Source organism: Rattus norvegicus, chromosome 19 (genome assembly GCF_021556685.1).
Source record: "Rattus norvegicus strain SHRSP/BbbUtx chromosome 19, alternate assembly SHRSP_T2T, whole genome shotgun sequence".
Lineage (NCBI taxonomy): Eukaryota > Metazoa > Chordata > Mammalia > Rodentia > Muridae > Rattus > Rattus norvegicus.
In genome coordinates, this window is record NC_141552.1 from 65,120,368 (window position 1) to 65,147,327 (window position 26,960).

Consider the following 26,960-nt stretch of genomic DNA (forward strand, 5'->3'; position numbering starts at 1 on the left):
TGAACTGTGTGTCAGCTCTTGGCTCATTCACCTAGTCTGTGCCTATGTGACCTCCACTTCTGTGTGCACCTTGTCTAGCACAGTGGTTCTCAGCCTTCCTATGCCGTGACCCTTTAATACAGTCCCTCACGTTGTGGTGACCTCCAGCCATAAAATTAGTTTCATTGCTACTTCATAACTGTAATTTTGCTACTATTGTGAATCATAAGGTAAATATTTGATACTCGACCCTTATCAAAGGGTTGTTTGATCCCCCCAAGGGGGGTGTGACCCATGGGTTGAGAACCACTGGTCTAGAGCGTGACTGGTAGGGAGAAGGAAGGAGCTCTCTCACTCAATTCGGTGATAGGAATGCTGTCCCAATAGCTGCTGTGGGGACAAGAGGGGCCTGAGAAGTTCCAGAGAGCAGCTAGGGTCAGAAGCAGTGGGAAGCTGGGTTGGTGGAGCAGAGATAAGAGATTGTGCGCTCCAGTTGCTTAAAGAGTTCCAGGAAGGGCTGGAGAGATGGCTCAGTGGTTAAGAGCACCCGACTGCTCTTCCAGAAGTCATGAGTTCAATTCCCAGCAACCACATGGTGGCTCACAACCATCTGTAAAGAGATCCGATGCCCTCTTCTGGTGTATCTGAAGACAGCTACAGTGTACTCATATATAATAAATGAATAAATCTTTTAAAAAAGAAAAAAAAAAAAGAGTTCCAGGAAGGTACCATACTTCAGGGGTTGATGATTCGGACCTCCGGAGTCCCAGAACTGTAATGCTGGTAGCTATAAGAAACAAAGGTCCCAGGTCATTGAGACCCACCCAGGAGCTGTAGCATGATGAGATGCTGTAGGATTAGAGCGGCTGCCACACCCCAGGATGCTGGTGATGAAGTTCCAGAGCAATTAACCCCCAACTTGAGTACCCACAGCCACCATCCAGTGGCTGTCATGGCTTGGAGCTGTAAGCGTCTGGGACAATCAGCCTAGTGTGTAGACCTTGGCACTTAAGGGCCTGGGGCTGCCAGCCTCCTTGTGCCTGCTCAAACTATCTGTTTGAGTGGAGTGGAAGTATCCCAACAAGTTGGTTGGTGACAGCCCCATGGGTGACAGATGTGGAATGTGCTCTGGTTCTTGTGCCTGTCTCACAGTCCAGCAAAGATGTGACCCGTCCCCGCCACCCCCACCTTGGGATGATGCTTAAATCTGCCTCCCAAGCTGGGCCCAAAGAGCTCTTCAGGCTGCTTCTGCCCATGTGTAACCCTTTTTGTTATGTGTAACAACTCCAGCAGACTGGAATGTTGCGGCCACCAGGGCTTTGCCTGTGTGTCCCTTCCTGCCACTCTAATCCAAAATGACACCCCTCGGAATCTTCATTGACCTGTTATTTTATTTTATAAGTACACTGTATCTGTCTCCAGACACACCAGAAGAGGGCACCAGATCTCATCACCGATGGTTGTGACCCACCATGTGGTTGCTGGGATTTGAACTCAGGACCTCTGGAAAAGCAGTCAGTGCTCTTAACCACTGAGTCATCTCTCCAGCCCTTATTTTCTGAGAAAAAGAAATCTTTCTATGCAGCCCTGGCTGTCTTGGAGCTCTCTACATAGACCAGACAGGCTGGAACTCACAGACGTCCCCTTGCCTCTGCCTCCTGAGTGCTGGGGTAAAGACTGTGAGTCACTAAGCCTGAATTATCTGTGCTCTATTAAGAGGGCCTTGGAGCCAGCACAGACCCTGACTACATCTGGGGTAAGAGAGGCTCAAGAGGTTTACATGCTACAAACCATGCATTTGATCTTCCCACGGGCGGGGAGGGGGTGATGGGTGTTTAACACAACTGCAGAAGGCTGCATTTAAACCAAATGCTTGAGCATCCAAAGGCCCTACCAGAGGCTCTCTTTCACTCTGGCATCTCTCGTTTCCCTGCCTCAGAAACCCAAGGTGTGAGAGAACCCAAGGTGTAGATAATTTAGGACCCATTTGCCGAGCTGTGTAAGTGAGACCACCAAAAGGGAAACATCTGAATTGAGCACAACATCTGCCACCTAATGGGGGAGGGGGAGAGGCTATGCATGCAAAGTGCCAATGCCATGTGGATACACAATGAGTCTCAAGCAATGGCTCACACTGGCCTCCTGTGACCACCTTGCCCAGCAAGGTAGAGCTCTAGCTAGGTAAAGTTGGCCTTGTGGCCCTGCATGCTGGAGCTTGCCTTTAATTCCAACACTGGGAGGCAGAGCCAAGTAGATATCTCTATGTGTTTGGGGCCAGCCTGGCCAACAGAGTGAGACCCGGTCTCAAAAAACATGTCACCATCCTCATAATCACCATCACCACCCTCCTCCTTCTCCTCATGGTTGTTATGGTTAAGTTGGTTTACTTTTCTGGTGGGAATAATGCGAATAAGACAGACTTTCTCGGGGGCTGGAGAGATGGCTCAGCGGTTAAGAGCACCGACTACTCTTCCAGCGGTCCTGAGTTCAATTCCCAGCAACCACATGGTGGCCCACAGCCATCTGTAATGGGACCAGATGCCCTCTTCTAGTATTGTCTGAAAATAGCAACAATGAATTCACATACATAAGATAAATAAGTAAATATTAAAGACAGACTTTCTCTCTCTAATCATTTAACAAGGCTGTGTGGGTCCCCAGTGGACCAACTGTGGCCCGTGCGCAGATGGCATGAACCTACGGTAGATCAGAACCGCTGCCCCAGAACTAGCATGGCGACAAGAGTAAAGACCTAAAAGGACCCCTTGCTTTATGAGCTTCTGCTCTCTGAGCCTGGTGACCAATCAGCAGACACCTGCTCCTTCTCCTCAACCCTCTGAGGAAGGGTCGTCCCCAACCCTTGGTCATGGGATGTGGCCCCTGGCGAGTTGCTTCCATTTGAGATATCGGTGGATATAATATAAACAGGAACATTTTATTTAGTTGTATTTTGTTTTGTTTTGAGACAACAGGCCTTTCTTTCTACATAGCCCAGGGTGTCCTGGAACTTACTATGTAGACCAGGCTGACTTGGAGCTCACAGAGATCTTCCTGCCTCTGCCTCTTTTGGTTGAGCAGGGGTGGCTTTCTGTGAGAAAGTGACATCCCAGCAGGGATGGGAGTGGGCTGGGATGAGGGTGTTGGGGTGTATGAGAAATGCACTGCACAGAAGTGGGCCGCCCACCCCCAGCTGGGATTCGGCCCTGCCCCACCTGAGTGAGCCAAGACCCAAGGACTTGTGAGCCTGAAGAACCTTTTAAAAGGTCTGTGCATGGGCTGGAGAGATGGCTCAGCGGTTAAGAGCACTGACTGCTCTTCCAGAGGTCCTGAGTTCAAATCCCAGCAACCACATGGTAGCTCACAACCATCTGTAATGGGATCCGATGCCCTCTTCCGGTGTGTCTGAAGACAGCTATAGTACTATAGTATACTTATATAATAAATAAATAAATCTTAAAAAAAAAAAAGGTCTGTGCGTAAGAGCCTTTGCCCCAGCACTTTGGAGACAGATAGGTGCATCTCGGGATTTAAGGCCAGCCGGCTCCACACAGAGTCTCAGGCCAAACTGAGAATTCCCTGATACATAGTGAGACCGTGTCTCAACCAAACCAACCCCAAAGACTTCCAGGAGCTGACAATGATTGCTAGTTGGCTCTCCCGGGAGTTAAACCTTTGTGTAGAGTTGTCTGCCTGCCTGGATGTTTGTGGAGAGCGGAAGACAATCTTGGGGGTCATTTCCCAGGTGCCAGTCACTTTCTTTCTTTCTTTCAAAGATTTATTTATTTATTATATATAGACTGTAGCTGTCTTCAGACACCAGAAGAGGTCATCAGATCCCATTACAGATGGTTGTGAGCCACCATGTGGTTGCTGGGAATTGAACTCAGGACCTCTGGAAGAGCAGTCGGTGCTCTTTTTTCTTTTCTTTTTTTTTTCTTTTCTTTTTTTTTCGGAGCTGGGGACCAAACCCAGGGCCTTGCGCTTGCTGGGCAAGTGCTCTACCGCTGAGCTAAATCCCCAACCCTGCAGTCGGTGCTCTTAACCACTGAGCCATCTCTCCAGCCCCTTTCTTTTCTTCCTTTCTTCTTTCCTTCTTTCCTTCCTTCCTTCCTTCCTTCCTACCTTCCTTCCTTCCTGTCTGCCTTTCTTTCTTTCTTTCTTTCTTTCTTTCTTCCTTCCTTCCTTCCTTCCTTCCTTCCTTCCTTCCTCTCCCTCTCTCTCTCCCTCTCTCTCTCTCTCTCTCTGAGACAGGATCTCTCATTGGTTTGGAACTCACTGATTATTTAAGGTTTGTTGGCCACTGAGCCCCGAGGATCTGCTTGTCTCTGCCTCCCCAGCACTGGGGATTGTAAGATTAGCCTTGGTGAATTTCAGTTGTCCCTGGAACTGTGTAGGCCCAGGCCAGAGGGGGAACACCCCGGTGGCCCAGCAGAATGGCCTGTGATAGTAGCGTCCTGTCCTTCATTTGCACGCAGAGCTGTGCTATAATTGGTCCAGAGCCTTGTCCCACCCACCTCTGGCTGTGTAACTAGTGTCCTTTTGGAGTCAGCTGGCAGACACTGATACCTCCCGGTTCTGTCCTCTCATTTTGCAACACCAGGTCCAATTTAAAAAACAAAGGTTCCGGGGCTGGGGATTTAGCTCAGTGGTAGAGCGCTTACCTAGGAAGCGCAAGGCCCGGGGTTCGGTCCCCAGCTCCGAAAAAAAAAGAACCAAAAAAAAAAAAAAAAAAAAAAAAAAAAAAGAAAAAACAAAGGTTCCTCGTGAGGGGCCTGGTGGCACGCTCCTTTAATCCCAGCACTTTGAGGGCAGAGGCAGGTGGATCTCTGAGTTCAAGGCTACCAGGCAAGTAGCAAATCCCAGGACAGCCAGCGCTACACAGAGATACAGTGTCAGCCAGTAGGGTGGGGATGTGGAAGACTTCTCTCAGTCTTTTGACTGAGCAGGTAAGAGGTGTGTGTGTGTGTGTGTGTGTGTGTGTATGTGTGTGTGTGTGTGTGTGAGAGAGAGAGAGAGAGAGAGAGAGAGAGAGAGAGAGAGAGAGAGAGAGGCAGGAGGCAGCAGTATTGATCGGAGTGCCCATAGCAGCCTTGGGAGGACGGCCGAAGAGTTCCCAAGTGACCGGGTTGGGAGCAAAGCAGTGGTGACATTGGACCTTGTGAAGACAGAAGGTGAGAGGCTGCCAATCTCAGTCACCAGGGAGCTGCCAAACCTTAAGGGCCGAACTTCAGCCAGTGTGGGCTGGACAACTATAGCTGCCGTGGCCCTGTCGTGGACTGAAGATCCCTAACCCTAGGTGCATTCCGGAACAGTAACACTAGCAAGTGCTCGCTGCTGCTGCTGCTGCTCAGGACTGTTCAGAACCAAGGACTACAGCAGATGCCAAGTGCTGGGCTTAAAGCTCAGAGCCACAAGCCTTGGACCTGAGATCCTGAAGCCAGAAAACCCAGGGTGGCAGGCCCTCGGCTCTCAGGCCTTGGGGTTGTGAGCCTCTCCTCTGCCAGTCTAGTCTCTGGGCTTTGGGCACTCAGGGACCAGGCTGCCAGGGCTGCAAGAGCTGCTTGCCCACTTGCCCTCCACGTTATTTGTAATTCTTCAGGCCTGGCTCCTGATGGGAACAGGTTTGGAAGCCTGGCAGCTTCTCGGGCTGTCCCAGGCTTTGCAGACAGAGCTGTGAGGCTGGGGACCACCCTGGGCTGGACAGTGGGGCCTGCGTGCACCAGGCTTTCCTCACTGCCTTCTCCCCCAATGCTGCAGGCAGCATCCATCTTGCCCACCTTGGGGATGAGGAAATGGAGGTGTAAGGAGGCAGGGCATCTACTCAAGCTCTCATCTCTTCACCTGTTGTCTACAGGAAGGGCTCGGGGCCCTTCAAATGCTGAAGCCCAAAATCTTCAGTTTGGGCAATTGGAATGTCCGGGAGCGTCTTAGGACCAGTTAGAGGTTTCGAGCATTGTACTAGCCATTTGCAGTACCCCTCCCTCCCTTTTACCCAAGAACCTGATGACTCACGCGGGGTCATCAGATGCCAGAGACACTGTACAAATCAGAATAGAAGCCATGCTCTGGACCATGTTGCCTCTTAAAGCCGCCTCTAAGACTGCGCCGCCAGCATTAAATCCACCTGGGACAGTCTGAGAATCTACTTACGGGCACAGTTGCTGTGTTTCTCTGCGTAGGAATGCTGGAAGCGCCAGTGCTGTGGCCTTGTGGCACAGAGAGGTCCCATGTGCCTGAGGATGGCTAAGGGCTTGTAGGGGCCTCTCCCGAGCATCTTGGCTCTGAGCATGGCGGGGTGGTGGCCCACTGTCTGCCCTTGTTTTGGTCAGGGCCACCTCGGAATCTGGTGCATCTCTGTCTTTTTGAGGAACTCATTAAAACCTCTGAACCTAGTGGTTAAATATCAACTCTTGCCTGTCCCAGCTCACGAGTGGTGACTGGGGACCAGTGGCCTTGGCTGGGAACAGGCCACTCCGGTTGCCACTTTGGTCTGGTAAACAGCTGAGCAAGCCTACCAGAGAGTTAAACTTGACATGGGTCCCCCAAGAGCAGCAGAAAAGGATGTGAAGGGTGGGTGAGGGCGAAGTCCCTGTCCCCTGTGGTATTGACCCCGTGTTGGGGATGTAGGGCAGGCACAGAAGAGGTCAGAAGAGGGAAGGTTCAAGAGCATAAGGAGGAGTGGAGTCACACTGCCCTGGCTGAGTGGGGCTGTGACTGGGTGTCCCGATGGCTGAGGGCAGTTGGAGATCCCTTGGACCCATCTCCCCAGCCTACATCCAACTTGATTCCAATATATTCCCCTGAGGTAGGGATGCCCTGGGTCCTGCCCAGAGGTTTGCCACCAATACCACCAGTGTCCTTTTCGTGCATGAAGAGACAACAACATCTGTTTGGTGACCCTGGCTGTGACATTTAGATTTTTGTGTCAGCCCCAGGGAGCCCCATTCTGGCTAGAGCAGCCAGCCATCCTTCAATGCCCTTTTCCAAGGGAGCCCATGGGATGGGAAGGCGTATGTGTAAGGTCTTCTATCATGGCTGTTGGCTTAAGATTAGAGTCTGTGGGAGGGTGAAAGGGTCTGATGTCACAGATGCCAGGCCTTATGTCTACATAGACAGATGGCTGGGATGAAGCGCAAATGGGCTGTGGGCCCCAGAGAGAGAGACAGAGAGAGACAGAAAGAGACAGAAACAGAGAGGCAAGAATAGGAAAGGAAGGAATTGTGCTTCATATTTTGTGTTGTTTTTAATTTTTGCCATCTATTGATTAACTGATTGATTGATTGATTGAGAAAGGGTTTCACTGTGTAGCCCTGGCTTTTCTGGAACTTGCTCTATAGATCAGGTTGGCCTTGAACTCACAGAGATCTTCTGCCTCTGCCTTCCAAGTGCAGGAATTAAGGGCGTGCACCCCCATGCATTGCAGTCTGGATTCTTTTTATTTGCATTCAGTTATATAACCAATACATTCATTTTCCAATAGGAATAAAAAAGTCTAGGGGTTGGGGATTTAGCTCAGTGGTAGAGCGCTTGCCTAGGAAGCACAAGGCCCTGGGTTCGGTCCCCAGCTCCGAAAAAAAGAACCAAAAAAAAAAAAAGTCTAAATAACATCTTATTCATTTTGTGCATGTGTATGCAGACACATGTTGAGGGCAGAGGACAACTTGGGGGGGAATCAGTTCTCTCTTCCAACAGGCGTGTCCCAGGTCATCAAGCAATCCTCTTTACCAGGTGGGTCAGTTTGCTGGCACAGATAAATTCCTTTTATTTCTTTAAGCTGGCTTCTTGTTTCCCGTTTCCCTGATAGCCCCAACACTATGGCATTTGAATGTCTGTTAAACCTGCATCTCAGAGTGGTGGCCTGTGTCGGGAGTGTGCCTAGCTGGCAAGCGGCCCGGTCCCACAAACAAAACAAAACAAAACAAAACAAAACAAAACAAAAAAACAAAAAACAAAAAACAAAACCGATACTGAGGTGGAACTGGAAAGGAAGTGCAGCTGTGTGGCCCAGCAGGAAGTATTCAGGTCCATGCAGTCACCATGCTGCTATTCACGTTCTGGGACACACATAAGGAGCACAGTGAACGCCTGGGTAACACAGAAAGGCCAGTCACCCAACCTCTCAACTTGCTACAGTGGGGGTGGAGGGGTTGGCGGAAAGAAGGGGTCCATGGGAGTTTGTGGGTGACTGTCATTGCTGCCTAAGGAGATATGCTGAAAGGTCATGGTGGGAGCAATTGTGGCTCACAAGGCCAGGTGAGTGCACTCTGCACAGGCTCCTGGTCTATGCTCATCTCTGTTCCTTGTGGTGCCAGTTGTGCTGGTCTGTGGTGTGGTACCCTCACTTCCAAGATAGCACCTCCCGTGGCTGCCTGGAAGGTGCTAGCTGGAGGTCCTCTTTGCAGGGAAGCTTGGTGCTGAGTGGGTTAAGGGGAAAGTTTCCAGGACTCAGGAAGTGGACACTACTAATTTCTAAAGACCCAGGCCTGATAGATAGTCTCAGACATTGTGGAATTCTTCTAGTCTAGGAGGTCAGAGGTCAGTGGAAAGGGTTGTTTAAGAAGTCAGGCAGACTCCTCAGTAAGCCAACTTTAAAGTCATGATTGAGCATGCCAACGGCCCACCCTGCTGTTGCTGGGGGAGATCCTCCAGTGACGTTATCCCGTGTGAAGTAGATGAGGGGGAGGTGGCTACCTAAGAAAGGCCTTGGTGTACCAGTTGCAAAGAGAGGTTGTTGGGGGACTGTCACCACAACCTGAGTGGAGGCCAGGATCCATTCATGACAAGGAACTGTGTCTCTGCCCAAGTCCTCATGGTCTTTACCACCCCTCTTCCTCCTCGGTCTCAGTGTCAGGACCTCTCCCATCTCCCTTCTGTCCGATTCTCGGCACTAGCTTCCACTCCAGGCCTCTCTTGTCATCCTAGCTGTCCATGAAAGGGAGGTAAGGAGGTCTTAGTTAGGGTCTTACTGCTGTGAACAGACACCATGACCAAGGCAACTCTTCTAAGGACAACATTTAATTGGGGCTGGCTTACAGGTTCAGAGGTTCAGTCCATTATCATCAAGGCAGGAACATGGCAGAGTCTAGGCAGCCATGGTGCAGGAGGAGCTGAGAGTTCTACATCTTATCTGAAGGCTGCAAGTGGAAGACTGACTTCTAGGCAGCTAGGATGAGGGTCTTAAGCCCATACCCCCAGTGACACACCCACTCCAAGGAGGCCACACCCACTCCAAGGAGGCCACACCTCCTAAGAGTGCCACTCCCTGGGTCAAGCATATACAAAGCATTACAAGGATGTTAGGGTGACATGCTGGGAACACATGCTGTGAACAAGGTTACCATTACTCTCTTCCCTGTGGTCAGGCATTCATGTTCAGAAGTCTCACAACCACAGATTTTTAAAATCTGAGCCTAACTGAAGTGTGGCGGCAGGAGAAAGTGCATCTCTCTAAGAGTCTCTGCTCAAATTCCTCTTAGTTCCTCTGGACTTAGTTTCTGTAGCTTTTCTAATACTACCTACCTTTACTTAGAGCAACGGATCTGGGTCAGTAGGAATTTCAGATCTTTATGTTGGAGACCGCTTTGCAAGATAATTAGGACACAAGGTGATAACAGAGTTTTGCATAGGTCCTAGGGGTGCTCTGTATCTGGAGGTCACTGGGTGCCGAAAAAAGGAAAGGACCCTGCAGGCTAAGGACTTTAGTGAAATCCAATTGAAATCCAGGGTATGATCCATGCAGATTTTCTGTGACTCCTTTACCTTTTGGCTAAGATTGAGTGCAAAAAATTTTCCTTTTTTTTTTTTTTTCTTTTTTTTCGGAGCTGGGGACTGAACCCAGGGCCTTGCGCTTGCTAGGCAAGCGCTCTACCGCTCTACCACTGAGCTAAATCCCCAACCCCGCAAAAAAATTTCCTGAGGTAGTTTTAGCAAACAGGTTGTACAAGGAGGTCACACGGGACTGTGAGAGGGTCCGTGTGATGTATCTGCCCTGTGTGGTATGGGCCCATTGAGGAGTCTGCATCCTAGAGTCCCAGGTCAGAGGTCACAAGGAAGATATGCAAGAGAGAGATTCACTACTCAGAGGCTCTATCCATGGTGATGGAACCTGTTCCCAGAAGAAAAATTGACCTTTCAACGGATTTTTTTTTCTCTCTCCGCATCTCCCCACCCCCCTCCGGTCCCCACTTGCATTCAACATTAAAATTCTAAGACTTCACACAGATGCCCAAAGCCCGCCCTTCTGGCTCCAGCTGCTGCCTCTCCCAGCAATTTCTGTCTCTTCGGACTTCATCCTCATCTCTGTAAATGATAGGTCTCATTTTAACAGCACAGTTCTAGGTTGAAATCTTCAAGACACTCCTGAGGAAAAGTAATCCCTTGACAGAGCACAATGGTTTAGAAGGGCTGTCCCTAGGTCGCCCAGCTGGTAGCTGCACTGAGTCATGGCTTTATTATCGGCACGGGGAGGGGACAGGAAACTTAAAGTATTTTCTTTTTAAGTTAAAATAGCTCCTGGATCCTGGTTTGTGGGAATGCTCACTACGAACATGCAGAAGGAGCCAGCCTGGAAAGGAATATGGACAACAGACTAGGTTCAGAGACCGCCATTAGTGGCATTTCTGGGAACAAATGCACATCGATGCTTCATAGCTCTTATTGCATGATAATGTAAGCATGTCACATATAATCTCTATTACAGTGACAGTGTCCCCGAGACCTGCTTATCCTTAAGGAAGTCAGGCAACTTGCGAGACGATGCCACTGAATGAGTCCGGAACGTCCGAGATTGATCCAGGCCTAGTAGGTAGGACCAGTTTGGGAGCGTACAGCCCATTTGAGCTGCTGTCACTACAAGTCCCAGCAGTCCTCAGGGCAGGGAAGGCATGTGGCTACCAGAATCAGGATGGACTACAAATCCCAGCAGGCAAGTCACAGTCGCTGAGACTACCAGTCCCAGAATGCATCGTGTCCTACACAGCGTACTCTGGGATTTGTAGTCATCAGGGCAGCGTTAGTGTCCGTTCACACCCGTCAAAGAGGACGTACATTCCTCAGATTGCCCACTGGAGTATTTACTGCTTTAGCAAGTAACACAGACATGAGATGGGGAAGTAAGGGCCTATTGAGTCAACTCTTGGTACACGGGAGGACAACTGCGCATGTTCACTGGAGTCCGTCGGCGAAAGCGCGCGCAAGAGGCGCCCAGCGCAGGCTCCGCCCCCTGCCCGACTGGCCCCTCCCTGGAGCCCCGAGCTCAGGGAGCCTGCGCTGAGGGCGCGGCGCAGGCTGTGGGGAGGTGCTCGCAGCGCCTGCGCAGAGCTGCTGCTTCTCTCGCGAGGACGGACGCCATTATCGCATCTCCCCGACAAACACCACGAGAATTCCGCAGCCCACACGGTAATTGCAGCTCCCGCAGCCGGTCGCGCCTCCACTCCCCCTTCCCGCGGGGCGAGAGCGAGAGCGAGAGCGAGATCTCCGTCCGCCCCCGCCCCGCCCCGCCGCCAACCGTTGCCAACGGCCGCGGGCCGCACGCCGGGCTGGGCGGGGGCCAGCGGGCCGCGGAATGTCCGCGCGCCGCCTCCGCCCGCCGGGGCTGCGGGCTCCCGGCTGGGCGTGTGGGGTCCGGGGAGCGAACGAGCGGGCGAGGCCCGACGGCCGCGCTCGCGTTCGGCTCCGGAGCCTCGGCGCCTCCCGGGCCCGCGCCCGGCGCCCCTGTCACGGCCGCCCAGTCTGTCAGTGCAGGGCCTCGCGCGGTGCTCCCGGGTCCTGCGCGCCGCCCTGCCGCCTAGGTGGCCCCATCTCCCGGCAGTTCTTGGCGCTCTGCCCCGGTAGGGTGGCTTCGCCCTGGCTGGCGCATCCGCCTCTGCTCTGCTCTCTGTTTACATCGGGGCTGATAACTGGTGCTCGCTTCCCCACCTAGCGTCATGTCCCCGTCCCGCACAGCCTTGCTTTTATCCCTTGTTGTTTGTAGTGGCCTTTGTTTCTCTGCTCCTGGTGACAATGTAACTTCTCGAAGATAGTGTTAAATCTTCGACTTCACTCCACCTCCTCTCTGCCTTTTTCTAATCTGGGGTAGTGACTTTTAGGCCCGTCCAGGTAGGTCCAGCTGTCTTTCTTTGCACGCCTGGTTAGTTCAGGACACAGTGTTTCAGTCTGCTTTCTTCTCAGTCCTTAGGGAGCTTCTGCCAAGTACTTCCTTTCTGGTAACTGTTTCCTCCCTGGAAGGTTTTAAGGTCTCCTTGGCATTGGAACAGTTTTACAGTTCACAGGTATGCTCAGTAGGTGTGTCCTTGAGCTCTGGGAGATTTTCCCAAGAGAATTTGTCCCCCCACCCCGATTTTCTTTTTTCAGGGATTCCTGCCATGTGCGACACACATTTGGGTACACTACTTGAGTTTCTTCATCTTTCTATTCCAGGAAAGAGCTTCAGTTTATCTTTAAGCCCTAATATTTTAAGTTTTGTTCTGTGCATTGGCCCAGGACTTTAATGCCAGCACTTAGGAGACAGAGGCAGGTGGATCTTTGCAAGTTTGAGGCCAACCTCGTTTACATAGTGAGACCCAATGGTGGGGGAGGGGGAGTGGTGTATCCATAATCAAAATTGAAGTTTCTGGGGTTGGGGATTTAGCTCAGTGGTAGAGTGCTTGCTAGGGTTCGGTCCCCAGCTCCGAGAAAAAAAAAAAAAAAAAGACAAAATTGAAGTTTCTGAGCAGAGCGCAATGGCACACACTTTTAGTCCCAGCACTTGGGAGGCAAATGCAGGCTGATCTCTTAAGTCTGAGACCAGCCTGGTCTACAGACTGAGTTCACAGCCAGAGCTACACAGAGAAAAGCGAAACAACAAAAAAAAAAAAAATTTTTTTTTCCTGAATGTATTTGTTTTTTTCCTTTTATTCAGTAGTTTGTTTCATCAATACGTTTTCTCCTTTGGGCTGAGGAAACTATTAGGGGTTCTTTTCAGTTCTCTGATTTCTTATTTAGTATCACTTTTGAGGAGTGGATGGTAAGTGTTAGCTTCTTGCTTTGGATGGCAGGGCCTCCACTAGTGCTAATTATAATTGCTTAAACTTAGACCTTAAGGTAAGAGGAAACTGGCAGGGGACCCAGGGTCTGTGGAGAAGGTTTTTAAAATGGTTTTTTCCCACTAGTATCTGCCAGAGCTTCTTACCTAGAGACTTGGAGGAGCACATAGCAGACACCTTCTATCTGGGCTGTTTATCTGTCTTCAAGGGTCTCCCTTTGCTCGGAAGCTGCTGTGCTTGGCTCTGAGGTGGCTGTGGAGACTGCCCCTGATGAGGCCGGGAGCCCCACTCCTGTGTTCCCCAAGCTGTCTAGATGAGCTCCTCTGTCAGGAACTGAAGGCTTGCTGTGTACTGTTTTCTTGTGAGTTTATTGTACTCTCGGAAGTATTTTGATGGGGTAAGCGGAGATTGTTTTCAAGGCCACTTACCTGGAACAGGAATTTAATTTTAGAGCCTGTTGTCTTCAGATAATTTCTCTCCTTACATTTTTGGGTTTTGTAATGGATGTGTGCCAGATCATGGTCTCTGTGGTTGCCTCCAGTTGAATGGATGGTTCTTCCGCTCTGCTATCTTGGTAGGGCACCAGGATGCAGGAGACTGGTCAGACACTGAGATTAGGCCCTTCAGTTTAGCTGCTTCACTGTCTAGTTGGGTTAGTGCAAGCAGCTAGCATATCATGGTTCACTGATCAGAGGTGAGCAGTGCAGTGTGTGCTGTACCCATAGCACAGGGATAGCAAGGCCAAGCATTGGGCTGGTACACTTGCAAGTTTTGCTTAGTGAAGTAGGCTGCATCCGCCAGGGCCTTGCAGCAGAGTCCACAGCAACCCACACACTGGTGAGCACTTAGCCCACCTGTGATTAAGGATTTCAGAGAGACTACAGCTGCCTTCCTCTTCCCCTTCATCATATCTAACAGCAGGGCTACCCAGATTACAGACCTTACACCCACTGACATCTTTTGTTTGCTTTGTTTCAGGATCTAATTCCCGACTCCTCACTGTAGTTGTCATGTCTTCTCCAGTCTGCTCTTTCCATTATCCCAAAGCATTCAGTGTTTATAAGTCTTGGCAGGAAAAAGTGCTCTCTCTGGAAAAAGCCCTGCAGATACTCTAGCGTCTGACTGATGATTGAGGCCAGTGTGCTCAACAGAGACACTGATATCAAATACCCCAAGAGATAAACTAAGACATCAGTTTTCTGCTAGAAATGCAGTGTGTTTGTGGGAAGGTTAGATGCACCTGGGGGGGGGGGGTGTTAACTGGAACCCTGCCCTGTGTCTCTTCAGGTAAGGGGCTCAGAATCTCCATGTGGTCAGGGCATCCGAGGGAAATAGTGAATTTGCAACAGTGGTTTTACTACTGCTGCCCCATGCAGCTTAGCCTGTTTTCTCAGAATGAGCTATGCTATCTATGGAAACTTAAGGTGTTAAATGAATTCCATGATGCAAGGTCCACTGTAAAAGTACCATATAACTCAAAGGGCCACCTCAATCATTTAAATCCGGAAGGACATTTTCCCTGGGAGGGGGAAGACTTGGACATTTGGATGCATTGAGGCCCCCACCCAACAAGAATGTGACCCTGAGGTTAGGGCTGTGGTGGCCAATGTTACTGTCTTCTCTTCATAAAATCCCTCCCAGGGAGCTGGTGAGCCACATTGCGTCTAACCCTCCTCCTGCGCTGTTGGGAGGAGGGACAAGGAACCTGGAGAGCAGGGTGGGCGGAGCCATGGCAGTTGCCTGCTTAGGCTGCCCCAGAGTTGCGGTAGAAGCATGCAGTGAGACCTGCCTGCCTTGAAATGGTGGGAGGCGCTGCTCTCCAGTCCTTAGTTCTCAAGGACAGATTTAGAAACTCACACTGGCACTGGCCTGCTTGGATGGAGTTAGTTTTAGAGTTGTCTTTAAACTGACACTGGAACCTGGTACATCTAGAGCACGGAGCCATCATCAAGGAGGATGAAACATTCCCAAAATCCTGTGGACTTGAGTCCTGTCTTGAATTAACTTTTTTGTAGCTTTCATGTCTACACACTCCAGAACTGTCCAGTAAGATGACATATGTGTTTCCAATGGTGGATCAGACAGATTAACTTCCCTAAAAGGAGCTCATGTTGGTGATGGGCAATTCAGGAGTGCTGTAGAGGGAGCACCTGTATGGTTGATTGGGGAGTGCTCTGGAGGGAGCACCTGTATGGTTGATTGCATACAGAGGTGAGCTTTGGAAGAATGAAGTCTGGCTTGGGGAGGGGGAGAAGACAGATTTCAGCATGTCTCTGAAAATGTTGAAAGGTTGAAAGCATGCAAGCGATGGTGCTGGCCACTGAATTCCTCTCAGGCTCTCGTGAGCATGAGCCGTTGTTAAGGATCAGTGGGGTGTGGAGATCCTGGTACTCAGGAGGCAGAGGCAGGGGTGTCTCAGCTGGAGGCCAGGTCTACGGAGTTCCAGGACAGCCAGAGCTAGGTAGGAAGTCCCTGCTTCCAAAAACACCACAACCAACCAACCAACCAACCAACCAACCAACCAAAACAAAAAAATATGTTGATGCTAAACAGTGCATAGAAGGTGAGCTCGGAGGAGGGGCTGGGAAGAGTGAGCATGAAGACCAAGGGCGGATGAAGTCTGGACAGGTCCTGTGCTGATAGAACTGTCAGTCACAGACGCCATTTATGTGGGAGGAGCTGTAGCCTGTTTTCTTTTGCCTCAGATGGCAAGTTAGTCTTGTGGAAGCTGGAAATGGGTTTGGATAGAACTGGAAGTGAAACCTTCCAGTGTACGCCCTGCTGCTGTAAACCAGGTTTACTTGAGGCCAAAACCTGAAGCATCCCCACTGTGCCAACAGACCAGGGAAGGAATTGGGGTGCCTTGCAGTTGCCTTTGGCTGTAGTTTTCCTGATGGGGCAACCTGGATAATGGGAACAGCCTTTTCAAGATGGCCTTATGCACTGGCTGGAGCCAGGGATGGCTTGGGATTGAGATGGCTGCTGCTGACCGCCTTTTGTGTTTCGGATGCATCTCTGAAGATACCGTACACTCAGCCTTCCTGGGCTCAAGATGGATTTCAAGGCAATGCGGACATTGTTGCAGCTGTTGGTCAGCTCTCAGCTATGGTCATGTGTCAGCCAATGACAAGGCAGTGTCACCCTTGACCTCCGAGTACCTTACTTCTGCAAACATACTCTGTCATGTAAGGGTGGTAACCCTCAGTCTCGGTGTAAAGTGACTCATGACTGTGGCGATGACCCTCCCAGGTTTAGCATTTCATGGATTTTAAGGGTTTGTAGGATTTAGATTCGTCACATTTCTGCAAAGTGAGGGTTTAATATTTACATATATTTACAATGTATTTCAGAATTCCATAATTCAGATTTGTCTAAAATTCAGATCTGCCATGTAAAGGAGGAAGCAGGAAGAGGAAGGCGTTCAAGGACTGCTGCTGGCCCACAGGTTCATGTCAGTAACCCATTCAGCTCCGCCTGCTGCCGAGTTTTCTCGAGATCACAGAGTGCCATGACTTGGCTCCTTCACCTTGTGGAGATGCGTCATTCCTTCTCATCTCCATCAGGGATCCCTCCGATAGGAAGCGGAAGAGAAGCTGGAGGAGCCCTGCCTCTTCAGAGGCTCACCCCTTCAGAAGCGTGCCAGTCCTCTCCCTTCTTAGGCTTTCCTTCTAGTGCTTTCAAGTGTCATTAAATGCTGGTGGAGGGTCTGACTCAGAGCTTGGGATCTTTGTATGGGCAGATAAGAAACTGACTGGCTGTGTGGTCCGCCTTCACTGGTCACCTCTACCTTGCAGATCAGAAGTCGGATGTATTAGGAAGCTGCATCTACACTCCAGAGGCAGACAGTGGCTGCCTTTGGTCTGGGGCTGTGGTTTGTGGGTTTGTTCCCTCCCACTGAATGATAGAAGACGGACACAGGCTAGGGTGGGAGTGGCCTGGCAGGTGCCCTGCGCTGTGCTGCTTGCTGAGCTTCACACTCGGGCCCTTGGCTGCCTGCTTCCCGTTACAGAGGCGCTTCAGGTGCTTCTGGGGCCAGGCTGTCACTACCGCTGTCTCGGCTTCCCTCAGGTACTTGAGGGGTTATAGTTTATTTTGGAAAGAGGAGTGTGTCAGTGACAGCCTCTCATGAAGTGTTGCTCACAGTCTTCAGACCTGGGGACTGCCCTTTCCTATCACTTCAGACCTGAGGCCACCATTTTCCATCACAACCTTTGGAGTTTAAAAAGCCCAAGGTCTTTTGAACAGGAATGGGGTTTCTTTGTTTTAAATAATCCTAGGAAAGGGTTGTGTAGTTTCTACCTGTGTTTTCAGGTGTCAGAAGTTTTTAGTATTTGCTGGTTAAACATTAGGTCTTACATTGACTGAGTATCCCAATAATGTTCTTAGTTGTGTGGATGTGGATGTTTGTCTATGGATGTAGTTTCCTAGGTTTTTGCTACACCTTGTAGAAATAAATCTTTCACTGGGGTCTGCATTCTACAGAATTAAGCTCAGGAACATTTATTGTTGACAAACCACTTGGAATAGTCGTTTCCATTTCAGGCCTGGGAAGACTGCAGGGAGGCTGTGGCAGAGGCCATAGCTGGCTCTGCCCAAGCTGGCTTGTTAAATGCAAATGTCTGGTGACTGGCACAGATGAGAATGTAGCCTCCCATGCCTTCTGCTACATTATTTGGAAAGCGGAAGAGCCTGGTCTCTCGCACCCACATTCCTGTTGGGCTGTGTAGAGTGGTTTCTGGGGAGTCCCTGTAGCTAAATGTTTTGTTTAGACTCCAGAGAGTCTAAATGTTTTGTTTTTGCAGCTCGTTCATCCTCAGGATCATGTGAGGAAAACACAAACCTGTTGCCCAAGGCAGAAAGATGGCAGATCTGGTGTAAGGTTTGTTTTATTAGAAGAGAGTCTTGCTGTATAGATCAAGATGGCCTCAATTAGGCTCCTAGTGTTGGACCACATATATGGTTCTAAGTAATTTATTTCTCTAATTTTAACTCTGTATTGTATGTGCATGTGCACGTGTGGAGGTCAGAGAACGACTTTCAGGGTATGTTCTTCGTGGGCTTTCATATGGAACTCAGGACCGTCAGGTTTTGTGGCAGGTCTCTTTCCCTGCTGAGCCACCTTGCTAGCCCTAATTGTTTTTACTACAGCCAATAGATTTTCTTCAGAAAGTTATTCTTGGCGGTTGCTTTAAAGTGAAACAAGTACTTTCTTGCTCTCTTGTTGCTAGCACAGCTGACATTGTTGACAAATGTCCCAGCCATCTTCTCTACTTAGTCACTGGAGTACCCCAGCCAGTAGCTTTTGAGATGGAGTTGGGACCTGCTCTATTGTGTCCTGGTCCACCCTGTGTGGCATTGCCATGTGTTCGCAGTGCTGGCATTTTGTGCACAGGTCCTGGCATGGGTGGGTGTGCTGTGGTTCAGTGAAGTCACTACTGTTGAGTCCTCCAAGCCAGAGTCTTGTCTCCCACGTGTGCTCTGTGTTTATGCTGCTCATGGCGCTTTTCAGATCTGGTCCTGCTACTTTTGGGCTTAAAGGATTAGTTGTGAAATTTTGTAATATTTTAATGGTAAAGTAAATTGAAAACTAAAATGACTTCAAACTTTTTTTAAAAAGACCATTCTCACTGTGTAGACCAGGCAAGTTTCAAAATTCCAGAGAACTGCTTGCCTCTGCCTCTAGAGTGCTGGGACTAAAGTCTTGGCCCACCATGTCTGGCCGGGTATACGAGTCTTTGCTTTGGTCTAGCCTCAACCAAATGCTAGTGGGGCAGCATTACAGAGCACACAGAAGAGCCTGGGTGGTGTGGTTCAGGTCGGGATTGATGCCTGGAATGCTGACTTACGTAGTGGAGAAGAAGCTGCAGGTCGGGCCTTGTGGATCACAGAAGTGTATGGAGTGGCTCTGCCCTTGAGTAGGTGCAAATATTAGTCAATATTAGCCACTAAGCAGCTTCCCCTTAGTCCAAGTCACTGTTCAAAGTTCTAAAAGCCGTGGTTCATGGTTACAGTATGTGGATTAGAAATGAGCAGATCTCTAATCCAGGTTGTTAAGAATCTCTGCAAATATGACTAGTAACCTTGTCAATAGGCCCTCCTGTTGGTGAGCCCAGTGTGCACATCCCCTACCGGCTTCAGGTTAGTGCTGGGGAATCTAGTGCAGCCCAGCAGCTTTTTGTGTGCTGTGGTAGAAACAGATAGCATGAGGGACAGTAGGTTCTCTGTGCTCCACTGAAACCTTTATGGGAGCTGAAATGTCATCTCACTTTTATATTGCAAAGTAAAGTTCTTTAAAAATTCCCTCCTATTATTTAAAATGTAAGGTCAGCACAGAAAGAGGTGGGAGGAGGACCAGTCTGTGGCACAGTTTGTCACTGTGCTCCTCTGGGGTTTATGAGTAAGGAACAGGCTGAGGTGATAGATAGGCAAGCTGAAAGGGCCAGAGCCACTGAGAGCTGTGGGATCTGGTGCTCTGAGTAGATGGAGCCTTTGAAGGAGGCAGAATGGGCTCAGCGGGACAAACAGTGTTCAGAAGCAGCTGGTAGGTGCAGTTCCTGCTCGGTTCTGGTTTGGGAGGCACACAAGTCTGCCATCAAGGTGTGCCATGGAGACAGGACGAGTTGGAGCCAGGGTCTTTGGCAGCTGATGCACATAGGTGACAGGTGTGAACAGAGATGGGATGCTGAGAGGAACCAGTTGGAGGAGGTTACCCTGGCACTGTTGAAGAGAGCAGGCCCAGAATGACCATGTCTGGCAGGCTTCTTTCCCAAGGATTCGCGGGATGGTGACCCCCTTTGAGCAGTTGGCAAGAAAGAGATAGTTGTGATTCAGGCAAGCCTGGCTCGCAGTTTCGGGATGGACACCTGAGTACTGCAGCCTGGACAAGGTGAGCTGCTAGAGAAGAAAAGCACAGAAGAAAGGCAGAGATGGAGGTTGACTTTATGCCTGTGCCTGTCAGCCCCCAGCTCTGGTTATCAGGATGGCCCACATCCTTTGGAGCATCTGCAACACCTTTCCAAGGGGCATGCGAGGCCAAAAGAATGAAGAGAAATCTTTTACGCTGTCAATATTTGGACTCATAGTACATAATTTCTGGTGGGTAGGATTGCTGATGCTTGAACACGAGTCAGGTCTGGGCTACCATGCTGCCTTCTTCTGCTTTTTGCAAGGCAGTAGAACACGCATATTTTTATCCAGGAATGTCCGTGATGGGCTGGAGAGATGGCTTAGTGATTAAGAGCACTTGCTGCTCTTCCAGAGGTCCAGGATGGCTCTCATTTGCTGTGTCTGGTGGCTGAAAGCTGCCTGGAGCTCCAGCTCCAGATCTGGTGCCTCCGGCCTGTGAGGGCACCTGTATGTGTTTTCACATGCATGCACACACAAACATAATTAAAGAAATAAAAATAAATGTCTTTTTAAAAAGATTGTCCTAATGTCACAGTAAAGCCATTGTCTTTCTAAGTCCCCACCTTAGAGCTCACCCCATCTGAACGGTCTTAAGACATGGACAGGTGGGAGCATTTTACTGGGATTGTTCAGGACAGCCCTCTGCAGTAATGGAACCTGTGAGCTAAGCCAGCTCATGGGCCACCACGAAAGAAAGCTTGGCCAACAGGATTTTTCTTACAACATATACAAAGCCTGTCATTCCAAAGGAGTCTGTTGTCAGTGATATGAATTGAGTTGTCAAGTGGGATTAGAATTTTAGGAAGCTGTGTTTACTATTGTGAACCCAACAGCTCCCTCAAAGAGGAGTCTGCTAATGTTTGTTTATTGGAGCTAGGATTTCACTACATGGCCCAAGCGAACCTCGACATCTTCTTCTTAGTCTCCTGAGTGCTGGGATTATGAGTCTGCTTGACCATGCCTGGCAAAATGCTTTTAGTATCATATGTCATGTATGGCAACTGTAGCTGCATGTACCTTAGTGAGCAGGTTTTCTCAGTGATGGATGAAAGCTTACACTTCCCTTAGAACTACCCACACTACCCACTGGACAAGCAGAACGGATCAGTGGGCTTTGAGGAATTCAGGAGCAACGTTCCCAGTGTGGTTTCAGGCTCTGCTGTAGCCACACTTCATTTAGTAACTAAAGCAAACGACTGTATCAGTAGCTGTGTGCAGAGGCTGTTAAACTGCACTCTTGTTTCTAGCTGTGTCTCCCCAGAGGCTAGCTGAAGTCAGGGGCTGCATCCAGAGCCAGCCACCCTGCCATTCTGCTAACATAGCGAACAGAGCTGTAGCCCAGCTGTTGGGAGCCTGTTTTGAAAGGGCAACACAATGCCACTTGCCATTGAGCCTTTGTTGTTTTGGTTTTCATGAAAAAGTAATTGTATTTTAATGTTTAAAACATAACATTTCAGCTGAGTGGTTGTGGTTCACACCTTTAATCCTAGTACTAAGGAGGCAAGGGCAGGGGCAGGGGCAGGGGCAGGGGCATCTCAGTTCAAGGCCCCCAGGACTACAGAGTGAGTTCCAGCACAACCAGGGTTATTCAGAGAAACTGTCTTGAAAAAAAGGGGGGTGGGGAAGTGAAGGGAAAATAAAATTTCCATAACTATTATTTGAAAACACACAATACTCAACCATAATCTGCTATAATAGCAGATGTGGTTTAATCATGTACAGCTCTTTGTGCCTCACTGGGTTTTACAGTGTTGCAGGAGGTCCTAATCCCAAAAGCCAAAGTGCTACTTCTTTACACACTGCGCTTACGCCTGAGAGGGTGTGGGACAAGCTTAAGCTGAACCTCCAGGTCTAGCTCTGTCTCTCTGTCTCTGTCTCTGTCTCTGTCTCTGTCTCTGTCTCTGTCTGTCTGTCTGTCTGTCTCTTGAAACAAAGTCTCATCATGTGGTGTTGGTTGGCCTGGAATTTGGCTATGTAGGCCACCCCGACCTCAGACTCACAGAGGTCCTCCTGTCTTTGCCGCCTGATTGCTGTCATTAAAGGTGGAACTACCATATCTGCCCTGGTGTTTGGCTTTCTTAAGGCAATCTTTAGCTGTGCTTGTGTGTCCAGAAGGCTGCCTGGCAGCATCACACATCTGGCCTGTTGTCCACTCCCTGGAAGACACACATTAACACAGAAACCAGTGGCAGAAGCTCCTTGGCCTGCTCCTGATGTGGCTGAGAGCAGGTCTGTGGGGCCTGCACCTGTGCACTTGCTGGAGGAGTTTGGGGAAGTGGGAGAGAGTGACAGGTTTAATCAAACATGATCGACCTCAGAGGGGAGTAGCCTGACTCAAGTTTGCTTTTTCCTAGTCTTAACTTGAAACATTTTTAAAGGTTCTATCTCAAAGAAAAACAGTGTTGCCTGTGTTTTCCAAAGGGTAGGGAGGGCAGGAACCCTGGAAGAAGGATCTCTTGCCTCCAGTTTTCCTCACAGATGACCATCACTTAGAGTTTGACTGCTGTGACTCCATTCATTCATTCAGTGTGTGTGGGCCCACACGCATGCATGTAATGGACAGGGATAAATACTGTTTTATCCCTGTTTGTGTTCTCACTGAACCTGGAGCTTATCCCTGTAGTTAGATTGGCAGTCTAGGCAAGTATGCTCTGGAGACCAGCTCTGCCTCAGCAGCCCTAGGAGCCTTTCTGTGGGTGCTGAGGATCTAAACTCAGGTCCTCGTGTGTACAGCAAGCACTACCCACTGAGCCATCTCTGCAGCCTTCGTCTTGTTTTCATTCATCCCAGATGCGTTTTTGGGGGAAAGCAAGCCAAGCCTTCCTTCCCATGGCCTTAGTTAATAAAGACCGGATCCTGTTACTGAGCCCCTGGCTTTTGGATTTTATTTCTTAGCGCTCCTGTGTTCTGAAGAGACTTGGGGAATCTTTGATGTCCAGCACTTTCCATGTTCCTGGACACTTGGCTGCCTACCTACTGCTTTGCTACTTCCTAAGGTGGACAGGAAGTGACACTTGCTGTCCTAATATTTATTTATATTTAATGGAATTTATTTTCGAGATAGACACCATGAAGCCTAGGCCACCTTGGACTTTGTTATGTATGTTGACTAGTCTGACCTTGAACTCACAGAGGCCCACCTGTCTCTGAATCCCAAGTGTTGGAATCAAAAGTGTCTACCACTGTGTCTGTCTGTTTCCTCATTTTTTTTTTTTTTTTTGGCACTGTGGATTTGGCATTCCAGCTCTGGTGGATGCTCAGGTCTCTAGAGCAAAGCAGTGCACTGGGGACACTGTGGGACTTTGGGGACGAGAGTACATTCTTTCCACTCCTGTGGTGGCTCTGAGAGCATCTTTGACACACACTGTCCTGTCTAAATCTGCTCCTCACTTGTCTCCCTAGGCCTTCTGGCCTTTTTGCTTTTGCCAACACTGAAGCACATTTTTATCTTCTGTAAAGTGAGGCTGGACAAGCCATGGATGCTTTCCACAGCCCCTTCCAGACATGTCAGGAACACACGAGGCTTTCACTGGGGCATGTGCAGTGGGCTTGTTAGACTCACTGCTGGACAGGCATCTGGTGACTGGCATGTCATTCCAGCCCAGGGCTGTGTGTCTGGCTGCCTTGTCTTGCTTCCTGTGGAAATAACCCCACCAAGCCAGATTTGGCATGAAGGCTCCTGGAGAGGCTTGATGTAAGAAACAGCTCTAAGATGCCTGTCCTCGAGGCTGACGGGAAAGAAGCCATTTGTCTCAACATCCTGTATGATGTGGTTCATGCCGTGACCAAGAAAATCCCGGTGGGGAATGTGCTGGAACACAGCGAGCCTTTGTTTAGTCATTTTCTCTCGCTGCCTTCCTCGTTTCCCATGTCAGGAGAGCTGCTGCCTACAGTGTTTCTTTCCTTTTTAACCTTCACCCCAACATGGAGCTTTATGCTGGAGGAAGTGTGCGTCCCACTCACCCCATCCTGTGCTGGCGACCAAACCCGTGATCCACCACTGAGCTCCACCCCAGGCCTCTGCTTACTTCTTAATTTGAGACAGTTTTTTATTTTGTAAGACGATTTACTTATTTATTTTATGTATATGAGTGCATGTATACTTTCTTGCCAGAAGAGGGCATCGGATCCCATTACAGACGGTTGTGAGCCACCACGTGGTTGCTGGGAATTAAACTCAGGACCTCTGGAAGAGCAGTCAGTGCTCTTAACCACTGAGCCATCTCTCCAGCCCCATGTTTTGTTTTTAAATTAAAAAAAAAAAAAGAAAAAAGGGCTGTTCTGGAACTCACTCTGTATGTAGACCAGGCTGGCCTCACACTCTGATATCTGCCTGCCTCTGCCTCCTGAGTACTGGGATCAAAGGTGTGGTAATACTGCCTGGTAGACTGGGTTTTATTAGGTTGCCCTGTAGGCTTAACTGGATTTACTCGGTAACCCAGTAGGCCTTGGACTTGGCTCTTTCGTCTCCGCCCCCCCAGGATAGCTTTAAAAGCCCCTGTATTAGGATGGCTTTAAAAGTCCCTGTATTAGGATGGCTTTAAAAGTCCCTGTATTAGGATGGCTTTAAAGGCCTTGCATTGGGATGGCTTTAAAGGCCCCTGTATTAGCGCTTTTAGCTTTTCTCATGGGTGCTGCAATTATTTGAAAATGCATTTCTAGTTAAATATTTTGTTGCCATGCCGCTCGATATTGAGAGCCAATTTGTCACTCGCATGAAGCTAAACAGCTGCGTTTATGCAGTTACTCAGTGCAGACAATGCAGTCCTGCGACCAGAGCACAGGCACAAGTGCTTTGAAGACTTAGTCCATGATTTTTAATTTAATCTCCTGTGCTTTCCTGTGTTTGAGATAAAATCTCCGTATGTAGCCCTGGCTTGCCTGGAACTTGCCATGTGACCTTGAACGCACAGAGACCCGCTTGCCTCTGCTTCCTGAGTGCTGGGATTACAGGTGTGTGCCACCATGCCTGGCTTTGATTTTTACTGAAATGTAATGTCAGTTTTTGTGATGCTGGCATAATTGTATGTACTAATGAGGCACAGTGTGACATTTCCACACAGTGTACTGTCAGCACTGGCCAGCTCAGGGTAAATGGGGCTCACCTTACCAGCGGGTTCTCAGTGGCAGTGCTGAGAACCAGTGCTGGGGTCTAACTTGCATGAGCATAGTGCCTTTCACTGGGCCCATATCAGGTGCAGGGTGCCTGCATGAGCCAGGCTCTGCAGGCTGCGCAGATGCTCACAGGGGCTCGGCTTTCAGCAGTGCATGGGAGGCAGGTGCATAGCAGGTGCTTAAGAGATGGGGTGAGGCAGAGGAAAGCGCTTGTCCTTCGGGTGGGGCCCAGACTAGGGAGGCCAGTGCTGGTCTCCTTCAGGTATGAGTTGGTGTCCTGAAGAACCTGTGTGGGAGCAGAGAACATATGGGAAAGGAGGAAGGGTCGTCTGACTGGAAGGGACTAGAATGGGCTGTTCCTTAGGAGCTGGGGGTGGAGGTGGGATGATTGGACAGGTCCAGTGAGGGAACAAGGAAGAGAGCCCAAGATGGCTGCTGTTGGTCCACCTGCTGAGGACACAGAAACTGTCTTCATGTCACTGCAGCATGAGCTAGAGGAATCGTGTCTGTCTCTGCTGTGGTCCTTGAGCTGCTGTTGAGAGCTCTGGAGCAGGAAGAAGGTGGAGAGCCCCGGGGAACTGCACATGAATCCAGAGGTTAGGTGGTGCCTGGGTCTAGTCAAACCTTGAGCCAGAATGCGTAGGAGAGAACAAAGAAGCTCCTGGGCCCAAGCAGCTGGGTAACATGGGCCACTGTCAACAGTGGGGACGAGAGGAAGGGCTGTGATCGACGGTACCTGGACTTAATTTCCAAGGAGATGTCTAGGGCCTGTTCTTCAAGAATGCTGCTGTGTGGCAGAGGTGTGAGTGACAGGAAGCTGAGCACCAGGCCTTTAGTGCCCATTGAGCAGAGGGCCCTGCCCTGGCAGCCCACAGGGAGCTGTAGGGGTCAGCAGAGATGTAAGAGCCCTGGCCTAGGGGGGTAGCCCTGCAGGAGCCCAGGGACAGTGCTGTGTGGTCAATGGCTGTGAGGTAGTTGGGAGCAAGGAGAGTGACTTCACTAAGTGCCCTAGAGCACTTGGCACCTGAGGGAATCCTGGGAGTGGGGCAGGAAAGCAAGGCTGCCCTGGAGCCTGGCCAGAGTGAGTGGAGGAAATGTGACAAACTCGCCCGGGGGTTCTGAGGATTTCAGTTAAGGTGCAGGGAAGTGGCTGAGGAGTTGGGGGTGGGCTGGGGGCTGTGTGAGATGGATTGAAGAGGGCCTTACTAGATTATTAGACAATGGCTTGAGCCTCCAGGTTCAAGACCCAGTGCTGGGGGAAACACTCAGGTGCTGTTGGGATTTGGTGTCTGTGCTAACCCTGCACTAAACTACTCTGACCTAGAGACTGTCATGAGCAACCAGTAAACAATAAGTCAGTCATGTGGAAAATGAGCGCCTCAGTGTAGAGTCCAAGGGAAAGGGAATCCTGGGGTCTCTGCCTCCCTGTACGGAGTCAGCTAAGGTTTGAAGTGTTCTACCCCAACCCTGGGTACTGCTCTACACCATCGTATAGGAAGACATACACATGTAGTTCCGTGGAGGGAACTGCTGTCCTACACACTGACCTGGGACTTTCCACTGCATTCTTTCTGTGGTTATTGGGTGGCATGATTAAATCATTCTTTCATGCTAACATGTGGGGGGCACCCCTCATCTTGCTGTAGCCCTGCTGAGTGCTTGGGTTGTGACTTTGGGGGACGGCCCTTTTCCCACGTGCACCCTGAGAGCTTCAGGCCTCTAAACGGTAATTGCAGTCAGAGTCTTTATTGAACATTAGTCTTAGTCCAGCTGTTTTATTACACTAGGACTGGATTCTCCCCAGGCCTTCTGAGAAACGGCAAAGGTAATTTGCCAAAATGGCAACTGTGTGCACGTCTCTCTGTTCCAGTTTTCTTGGGCTGCTTGCCCTAGTTTTTTTCTTTTGAAACTTCACTGTTAGCAGAATTTTAAATGTTT

General features: G+C 49.8%; 2 protein-coding genes across 22 annotated transcripts in view; one reads left to right on the plus strand and one right to left on the minus strand.

The window, feature by feature from the left end:
* Window positions 1-6,320, minus strand: part of Ca5a (carbonic anhydrase 5A) — a 29,812-nt gene extending 23,492 nt beyond the window's left edge. The window contains exon 1 of the mRNA NM_019293.3: window positions 6,130-6,320. Coding sequence (NP_062166.1) covers window positions 6,130-6,268 — 139 coding nt within the window. The 5' untranslated portion in view covers window positions 6,269-6,320. The remainder of the gene's footprint in view (window positions 1-6,129) is intronic.
* Window positions 6,321-11,292: 4,972 nt separating this feature from the next.
* The window catches only part of Banp (Btg3 associated nuclear protein), a 77,820-nt gene continuing 62,152 nt past the window's right edge, over window positions 11,293-26,960 (plus strand). For 9 of the 21 annotated variants that reach the window (XM_087594273.1, XM_087594267.1, XM_087594274.1 and 6 more), the window contains exon 1: window positions 11,293-11,376. The gene's annotated coding sequence lies outside the window, so the exon portion shown is untranslated. Of the gene's footprint in view, window positions 12,076-12,147; window positions 12,249-26,960 lie in introns of all 21 variants that reach the window. The other 12 variants (XM_087594266.1, XM_087594269.1, XM_087594276.1 and 9 more) reach the window with 8 other exon arrangements.